Source organism: Apteryx mantelli, chromosome 3 (assembly GCF_036417845.1).
Source record: "Apteryx mantelli isolate bAptMan1 chromosome 3, bAptMan1.hap1, whole genome shotgun sequence".
Lineage (NCBI taxonomy): Eukaryota > Metazoa > Chordata > Aves > Apterygiformes > Apterygidae > Apteryx > Apteryx mantelli.
Genome location: NC_089980.1, coordinates 106,877,979 through 106,887,662, shown reverse-complemented (window position 1 = coordinate 106,887,662; position 9,684 = coordinate 106,877,979). Strand labels below are relative to the sequence as shown.

General features: G+C 37.0%; 1 protein-coding gene across 6 annotated transcripts in view; it reads right to left on the bottom strand.

The window, feature by feature from the left end:
• Positions 1–6,487: 6,487 nt before the first annotated feature.
• LMBRD1 (LMBR1 domain containing 1) overlaps positions 6,488–9,684 on the bottom strand; it is a 90,367-nt gene continuing 87,170 nt past the window's right edge. For 5 of the 6 annotated variants that reach the window (XM_067294126.1, XM_013952385.2, XM_067294127.1 and 2 more), the window contains 2 exons: positions 8,132–8,223; positions 6,488–7,975 (listed from right to left, as the gene is read on the bottom strand). In XM_067294126.1, the coding sequence (XP_067150227.1) occupies positions 7,859–7,975; positions 8,132–8,223 (209 nt within the window). In that variant the 3' untranslated portion in view covers positions 6,488–7,858. The remainder of the gene's footprint in view (positions 7,976–8,131; positions 8,224–9,684) is intronic. The other variant, XM_067294129.1, reaches the window with a different exon arrangement.

Here is a 9,684-nt window from a genome sequence, read left to right as displayed (position 1 = left end):
TCCATGGGAGGGTCATGACTTAGAACTAAACTAAACAACCACATTATAAAGTGCAACTCGGATCCTACCCAAGGATAAATTTTGCAACATTATTGTACAAAATGAAGCAGGTTCTTCAAAGCACTTGGAAAACATTTGCCTGAATGGATGACAATCCCAGAAAGGGAATTTTAAAAATAAGCAGGAAAACAAAGGCCAAACCATAAAGCATAAAAAAAGTCTTATAAGAATGGGTTAAGTCCTATGCTTAATTTAGGATGAACAGGTAAACGTATATAAGGCTCTTAAGAAATGGATGAAGATTAAAGTAACACTATGAGGTGTAATATGCTATTATTATCAGATGAACTCTTCAGTTCAAAACATCCCCAAATCAGATAATTCAGAGTTACTGCTACAAAAATTTGTTCAGGCACTAGGTTAAAACAGGATGCTAATATGGAAATATCTTTATTTAGAGTACATTCACTTTTAAGACAGAAATCAACATATGTGAAGAGCAGTCCTTTTCCACATCACTCATCCAGCCCATCGGTCATAGCTCGGCCAAGTCAGAATGACGTACTTATCACTGTGTTTGGCAGGAGACCTGGGAGCCTTACCAGGAACTGTGAAGACACACACAGCAAGCCTGTCAAAACAGGGACTGCTCATACATAGCTAAGAGGATGAGACAGACCCATCCACACGTGACTTCTGCAGTTGCACTGGAAATCTGTGTAAACAGTTAAAAAGGTGTTAAAGGAGCTCTTCACTCCACTGTAGGAGAATGTCAGCTTGTCAGGGATGCTGATCTGTCTTCCAAAGCAAAAGCAGATGCACATCATCTCTGGAAGAAGGCAGCTTTCTTGTTGGTGGAATGTGGATTTCTACTGTTACCAGTTAGAGCTGGCACCATTTGTCTGCTCAGCAAGTCTATCACATCATTGCTGGTGCCATACACATCACATGGGTAGCACTGGTTCTACAGCATGATAAAGCCTTTGTTGAGCAGGGTAAAATGACAGGATGAGAAATGAGTGAATTTTGCTTTGCCTGATTACATTATGATGCAGCTTTTTTGCAATCTTGTAGGACAGATCTAGCTGCTCCCAGAATACCTGCAAGGCCATAGGAATTTTAATTTGTTGCCACCATGCCCTGAAGTCAAACCACCACTGTTCTTGGCTTGTGGATGCCTTGTAGAGCAGAGCTCAGCATCCAGGCTTCTTTCTCTATCCTTTGGCTATAAAAACTGCTTCTTTTGCTTTTATCTCCATGAAGCAAATGGGTGTTTAGATGTCTGCAATAGACCAAGCTCAACAGCAGGGATAAAGTGCTCACTCTGAATACGATGAGGATGCTTTTCTAGGTGTGAAAGCAAAAGCTTATTCCCTTCAATTTGAGGATAGTGTCAAAACCTACCAGTACTGGGCAGGTATTGCAGCAAGCAGGTTGTCTGCATGAAGTGGGTAGTTCCAGCTGTATCTTAACTTTGATACAAAATCAGATTTGTTAGCCACATCTACACAGAGGAGGACATTTCTGAACATGTCACTGTCCTGTCTGTCTCTAATGAGCAACTTCCTATCTTAGCACTCTAGCTTTGCATACATTATCCTTCAGCATTAACTCTCTCCACAAAGAGTTGGCCTACAGTGTTGTAGCATCTAGCTTTTAGACACCAGGTTACCTCAAATTTAGGTAGTGTTGAACTCTGCAGCGCAAGCTGTGAATCTAGCTCATAGAAATGTCTTTTCTCCTAGCTTTAGTTTTATCTGTTAGAATTGCTTCTTCATCAAGAACACTGTTCTCCTAGAGATTTCAGCATCTTCTAGCATACTGTCAGATTGCATTTGAGTAAGCTTTAAATAGCTTAGGGCTAGGAGTCACATATTTAAAAAGGGTATCTACAAGAGATGGTATCTTTATCATTGTTTCCTGTCATCGTGCTTAAAGTTAGTTCAGGAAAGACGCCGTCCAACTTCTGAAAATACGCCAGTCCCTTCTGCCTATTATCCTGCCCCCTATCGGAATAAGAGGTATGAGTAGTTAGGCCTGAGAACTGTTCTGCAATGTGTTACTCAAATATCTTTCAGGAAGGTATTTTCAAATGCAGAAAATGTGCTGGCATAACACCATCATTCATTAAGATGATCCTTCAATGCTTTTATTTCTTCATGAACTGGGAAGGAGAAGTTTGTTTTGTTTCTCCCCTTAAGTACTTCACATACAAAGTAGCATTTTCCAAATCACCTAAGATCTAAACTCCCAGTGCTTTACAGTAGGAGTTGCATCTCTCACTTTTGAAAATCCTATCCTAAAGTGATCTTGATATCAGCCTCTGTGCAACTTAAAAGGCCTATTTTCTAGTCAAGGATATTAGTGAAATTATCATTATTGCTTCAAGATCAGTTTTTGAAAAACTAAAGTACTTGCTTCATATCTGAGAAAATGAGGGTTCCTCTGGAGATAATTAATGCTTTGTAATTAAAAATCAGTTATTTCTATGTACTAAAAATATGTGCTTATTGTTAAGAACTTAATTTTAGATTGAAGAAACCAATCTATATTCAAGATTATGCATCTCAAAACAGAAAAGCTTTTTTTTTTTCCCACTGGCTCCCTCCAAAACCAACTCAGAAGAACTTTTAGTTGAAGTGACACACTTGTAATTTGGCAGTGATCTTCAGTCATGCACCAAACTGTGCGGCTGATAGTAACATCAAGATTCATATTTAAGCAGCTTAGCAGAAGCAAAATAGCTGCTGCGTCAATTTATATTTTATTTCTTCACAAGAAGCTTGATATGTTCTGGTGAAAACCCCCATATTCAAACTTGAATCTCAGCAGGAACTACATATGTATTCAGCTTTATATTTATTTGGAATATTCTCGAAGCCCAGCCTTAAAGGAGGCTTTTATAGTAACTGAATTTTTCTTCCTTTCCCCTTAATAATAGTGTCTTTTCTCTTCCTTTATGAGATATTTGGATTCTTACGCTCAGGATTTTAATACCAAAGCCAGAGTTGCTTGAAATTTTAAGTTGTATGCTTTATAGGCTACCTGTATATTTTTCTGTGGAAAAAAGTAGCCATGGTTATTTTAAAGGGGGGGGGGGGGAAGACTCAACACCAATAGGCAGGTTGTTATAAGGGAGGGCCCCTGGTGCCCTCTTGGGTACTGAACAAAAGAGAATTAAGAAACTTACCAGATCTGCATAATTTATCTCAAAAATCAGACCTGCAGAAATCAAAGTTCTTCAGTGTACTCCCTGAAATACATCATACTTTTCTTAGCAGTGAATCTGGAAGAGAACTAGAAAACTGGTTTTAAGTGTACTTAAAGGTGTCCATTATTTCAAATGAATCATCTTAAAGCCATAAACTTCTAGGGATGAAGACCCATCACACCTGCAGTCCCTCCGAATAGTTTATTGTTAAATCTGCTTTAACTTTCACCTAATTGCTATAAAAACTACAGCTCAGAAAAGCTAGTCAAGAACACTAGAACTTCTAATCCACTGAAATACCCAGAATTGGCAAGACTCTTAATTCAGAGACAGAATGTTTTAAAGTTTAGCTTAACAAAAAGTAATCTTATGACAAGCAAAACAATGCTTTTTAAATTAGAAATAGTCAAAATATACTTTTCTTTAAAAACACGGGGATTCTTAGTTTCGTTTCCTAGCACGTGTGTCAAGGAGAAGGTGGAAAACAACTTTGCTTTATTCACAAGAAAGCTTCTTTGCAGAAGGTTGCAAGAGAACAGAAGTTCTACTAGTGAAAGAAAGCTTATTACCAACATGAGCTAAAATCTTCAACCTAATAGCCAGAAGAACATTATAACTTGAGTATGTCAAATTATTTGAGTTGATTTCAGGACAGGATAAATCTCTTCCTTAATTCATCTCACAACCAGTACTTCATTCCCCTCTCCCAACAGAATTGCATTTTTCAGTGCTCTGTCATTATTAGGGATTGAGTACCTACTTACTTAGCTAGAGACAAGTTCTCTCTCAATTTTCTTAAATACTTCAATCATAACCATTTTACTTGCCAGTAGTTATCAGTATTTTAGGATAAACTGCATAGTGGTTTTTGCAAAACGGTAACATTTTTCATGGTTTTCTAATGTAGGTCATTGTACTATTCCAGAACTTGCACTAGCAAGAACACTAGCATCTGGAGAGCTCATTAATTTTTAGTGTATATTGTCATGTTATCTGAACACAGAATGCATTTTCCCTATGACATCATTCCAGTATAGGCATACTCTACCTAAAAATGAATTATGTCTTTAAGTGCAGAATCTCAAGTCCACCCAGAAGTTTCTTCCTGAATTTTGAGGGAAAAGCATAAAAGGTACTAAGTGTTTCACTAGTTTGACAATCAGCAAGAAATCTGTTCCTGCCAGACCTCTCAGCTAAGAAATAAACCCCACAGATTATTATAGGCTTTACTGTATTTAATGATTTGCAACTCCAGATAAACCAATCACTACAGAAGAGGCAGTGAGAAGAAAACCCGTTTGGCATGCACTGCTGCTGAATTTTTAAATTCACTCCTGGTGACAACAGCTTGTTTTGATGTGTCAGTAAAATTTAAAGCTTAATAGTTTCTAAATGTTCATGAGCCTCCACAAGCCTCCACATGGTAGAAACCGAGTAGGAAAGCACAACTTTAAAAAACACACAAACCCAAAACACCCCTTCCCCCACCCTAACTTAGAAACCAGGTCTGACTAGCACTACAATTATTCAGAAGTTTCTAAAGTTCAGACTAGAGATGGATTTGGAATATAATTCATATCTTCAAAACATAGTGAAACAAGTCTAGTGCTATTTTGTGTCCTTAGTCAAAAAAAGGAAATTGCTGAAGATTCAATTCGTTAGATGTTTACTTACAAGGTTACAAAACTTTCCAGTCATGTTATAACACAGTAAAAGTTTGGTCACAAAAAACCTGAAGAAAAACTCTGGACTGTATTGTTTCATAGCCAGCAGCCAAATTAGTGAGCTATATATCAAAAAGCTACCACAGAAGGAATAACTCTGTGGAAATTTAATCAAGTAATTCATTGTTTTACTTTAGTGTACTGAAGACAGCACAAGAGACAAGGAAGCAGACTATGTTGGAAGTTGTTTAAGGTTGCTGCAAGTACTGATCAATAACAAGTCTGTTATGACAGGGCTATCTTGCATTTCACTGCAAGAGCTTTCTTCATTAGGTGATAGTGAATGAACTAATCCAGCTGATGACTGCATTACACAACAAACTTCAAACACATCCAGAAAATTCAAATTTATTTTAAAGCCAGAACAATGTGAAAAAACATCAACATGAAGGTAGTGCTGGACAGATGAATTCCTGATATATATTCATTAGAAGTACATCAGTGTATACAAAGTCTTTTTAAATGTAGTCACATGTTCACTGAACTGCTGAAAACCTTTGGTGAGAATATGTAGTAGGTAAAAAAAATTTGGACTGGGGATGCTGACAGGCAACAGTTAATTGTGTGTATGAGACACTGTCCAAAACAGAACTTTTGAACTCTGCAGCTAGCAAGAAGCAGGCTTCTGCTGAAAACAGTAAAGGCTGGTTGTAAATTTTGGTAACACCTGGACTAAACAAAAGAGGTGCTTACTGCATCCTCCAGTCAGTAAAGAGACAAGGAACAGAACCACCAATTCAGAAGCTGATCACATGTGCTTCTCCATATAGACTAGAGGGAAAAAGACAGGGCTGGAGTGGGAAGAACCTGGCAATGAAAAGCTTGGAAACAGGCAAGATCCATAGCAACAAATGCCTGAGGATGCTGAGGGTCCTTGGGCAGTGACATCTGAGACTGGTAACTGAGCAGCTGCATTGCATGAAACCAACACAGCATCCTGCCCAGCTTCCCTGGACAAGCAGGGATCTCCCCAGTGGAAGGAAAGTCACTGCAGCAAAACTGGATATCACAGCCCAATCTTATACCCTGGGACATAGAAGAACAAATCTGTATATGATACAGCAAAAAAAGGAAGTAATAATTAAGAGCAGTTAAAGCTGAACATGAAATATGAACAAAACGAACATTTGAATAGTTCTAATTTTATTTAAATTAGCTTAAATAAATTTTAATCAGGGCATCTGAATAGTAGTATTCTCTGTAGCTTCTTGATATCCTCTGGATGCAGACTGCAGGGAACTTCCAGACACTCAACATCAGGTTCCACCATAAACATTTGAACTTTATAAATAATTCCTTCTTTGTAAAGTTGCCTGTGGTCATGTTCAAATAGTGTTCAGTTAGTCAAATGGAGTTCAGAACAGACCACCTAGTCAAGCCTCTGTATCTGCTATCGGTGTTTGATTATTAATCCTTTCATGTCTCAGTAGAAAACAAATTGGTTGCTATTAGTCAAGCAAGCTTGACCACGTATTTCAAACTTACAATCAGGATGCAATACCATAACATCAGGTTGTCACAAATATGGATCATGGAGTAGCTGACAGAAGACTTAAGACTTAAAGCTTTATTGTTCCTGTAAAAAAACTCTAAACATCGACTCCCTGTGTTCATGAATTCTTTAAAATAAGCAACTGACTTCTTGAAATACTGGAACAGAATAAAGATTCCAAAGTTCGAGAGCACTACAGGAAGAGAAAGACTGGTTTTGAGATAACTGAGCAGGGAACTGCCAGCTTTAAGAGTTTGCCAACAGGCAAGCAGGGCATAATATATTGACTTCTGCACATTTCAACAATTGTTTAACAATTAGTCTTATAAAATATTAAATTATATTTCCATGTGCTTGCATGAACCATAATTTCCCCTCAGGCAGCATTAGAAGTCTAAACTTCTAATGCTAAGTAATTACTACTTAGTACTATTAAATATTGTCCCTTTTGGAGGCTGTCAAAGGACATGAAGACAATTATTTTCAGCCTTAAAAATAAAGCTCAGTAGCTATGTAGTTAGCATTATTTTATGAAGAGGACATGAAGAGTCTTTATGAGTTGTGTTTATATAGACATACAGGCTTGTAAGCAAGTTGACATTTACACTAAATATTGAAAGAAAAACTTCAAACTAGACAATTTGCATTAATAAAGAGAAACTAAGTTATAAAAATTAATCACATTCTAATTATTCCATTAAGTCAGGCACCTGGCAGTTTCAGAACTTAACCATACTAAATACTAACACTGAATATTTTCATATACACTACTGATTTCCTGATAGAGCAAGCGCTACCTCAGTTACCAGAAGATTCCATAGTAACTTAAATGGAGAGAAAGTTTGGAAACTATTTATTCCTCACATACTGGGAACTCACCACTTTATCAAGTGGATGTTTCTGGAATACTTTAAGGACAGTATCTCTTTATAGTTTTATATGGGAATCACAAACATCAGCAAAACTAATATAAGAGTTACCTAAGTCACATCCTTCTGAAAGCGAAAGTTTCACCCAAGTGTTTGTAGCAATGTTTACTAGCTGTTTTGTCAGATTTCAGGTAGTTTTATTTATAAACAAGCTTGCATAAAAGTGTCATACAAGTTAGGCATGAAAGTATCTAAGAACCTTAAGCTAACAGAAAAGCAACATCAGCTATGAAATAATTGCAAAGTTTATCAAATTGTACAGAAAGTTACACATACATTTAATCATAAAACAGTATTTTCTATATATTATTCAAACCCAGCTTCAATACTTTCTCTGGTACAGTGATACTCAAACAATATTCAGTTTTTCCACCCCCTTTAAATGAGTACACTTATTTCCTGTTTTCACAGGTGCACTGCTGCCTATTTGGATAGGAATTCCACATGGGTATGACTTCCAACATAACTTTAAATTACATTTAACCTTAAAGGTAAAATGCTGTCAACGGTAGTAAACAGACAGTTCATCATCACTCATGTCTGAATCTTCATCCACTTCACCTTCAATGACTGATTTCTTTCCTTTGCAGCATGATACAATTAATCCAATTAAAAAGATCTGCAAATTTAAATCAGTAGTATGTTACTGTTATTCAATTAAGTGGCTTACAGACCAATACATGTAAAATTGAATGCAGTGTTGTGATGCAAGTGATTCAATGACAACTACAGTACATTTTAGAAATAACTGAATCAAGTTGAATAAAGTACTTACTGTAATGAATGCCCAGTTCCCAAAGTAATAGACAGCACTGAAGAACCAAAATTTATGAAGAAAGAGGTATGTCCGAGTAACAATACACTGATCTAAAAGGAAAGCAGATATTAGTGATGTAACATAAGATTACTATAAAAATTATCCTGCAATGGAAATTAGATGATTCTGAAGTTTCAGACTGTATTCTGCTTTGAAGAATGATTCCACTCAATTAAGTCAAATGCACTTTCCACTATCAAAAGTGTATACAAGAGGGATATTTGATTATGGAATAGTGAATGTGAAAACAGGTGGTATTGGAAGCTGACAGTTACACAGGTAACCCCATCATTATCAGGTACAACTTCTACAAATGTGTCAATCACCTGTTCTGACCACAGATCCCCTAGTGCACTCCCCTCCCATTTCAGAAGTAATGTAACGGTAAGTAGAAGATATAGAGCAGATGCTGTACTAAAAAAATGTATTTCAATACACTTTCTAAAAAAGTCTCTCTTGACCAGGATTGCTTAAGTTTTGTAAAAACAAAAGGCAATTACAAAGTTGAGTTGTGCAGACAAGAACTACATACGAGGCCTTTTGTGAGCCATATAGCAGCAGGCTTATTTGCATCCAAAATCTGATACATTGACTAAATCTTACTCATTTCCTAACATCATAAATGTGGCTACATCTAAATAATGTACTTTTGCTCCATCACGAAGCTGGAGATTTTGACATGTTAATTCTTAATTCTGTTAAGGCATTTCTGAGACTGTGGACAGGTTGCATAAGAGCTTGTACAGCCTGCAACATTCAAGAGATCATGTAAAAGGGCAGTCAGCAGGACATGCAAGACAGCTTATTGCCCAGTGCAGGGAAGTATGCAGTGGCACCCATGCCAAGAGGCAGTGTGGTCTCCCATTTCTCATCTACTATGCTCCAAACCACACCTAACACCCATTTTGGAGCAGAAATTGGCATCCAAGCAGTTTGGACACTGGACAACATACAAGTAACCCAAAGTTTGCCTATTCTTCCCCCAATTCTGATCCCAGTTCTGGCAATACTCCAGGTGCACTTGAACTATAAAGACTATTCCCCCCTTTCTTAAAAGGAGCAAATAAGGGCTGCCTATATAGTTTAGCTTTTCAGTCATCTAACAAGCAGGCATAACCTCAGTTTCTAAAGGCAGATATTTTGTTTAAAGACAGAACTTCCACATTAGAAGCCCTAACATTCAACAACCTTCTTGAACAATACCACATATTACAGTGAGCTATTTCCTGGGGAGAGGAAACATAATAGTTAACAGTAGTTCTTCTCAGGAAGACGACCTTGCTTCAAGATGACTTCCCTCCAAGCCAGATCTCTACAGTGTCTAGAATTTGTATCTGAATAAAGCAACTTCATTCAACTATTTTCCAGTGATTTAAACTTGATAAAGTTAATTTTGTTTTAAGTCAATCTTCTGTTAAGTACTACTTTATGCATCAGGCTGTGATTTCTGGAATCTATTAGCATGAAGGGTTGCAGAAACAGTATCAGCAGGTGAAAAAAGCAAGTTAATT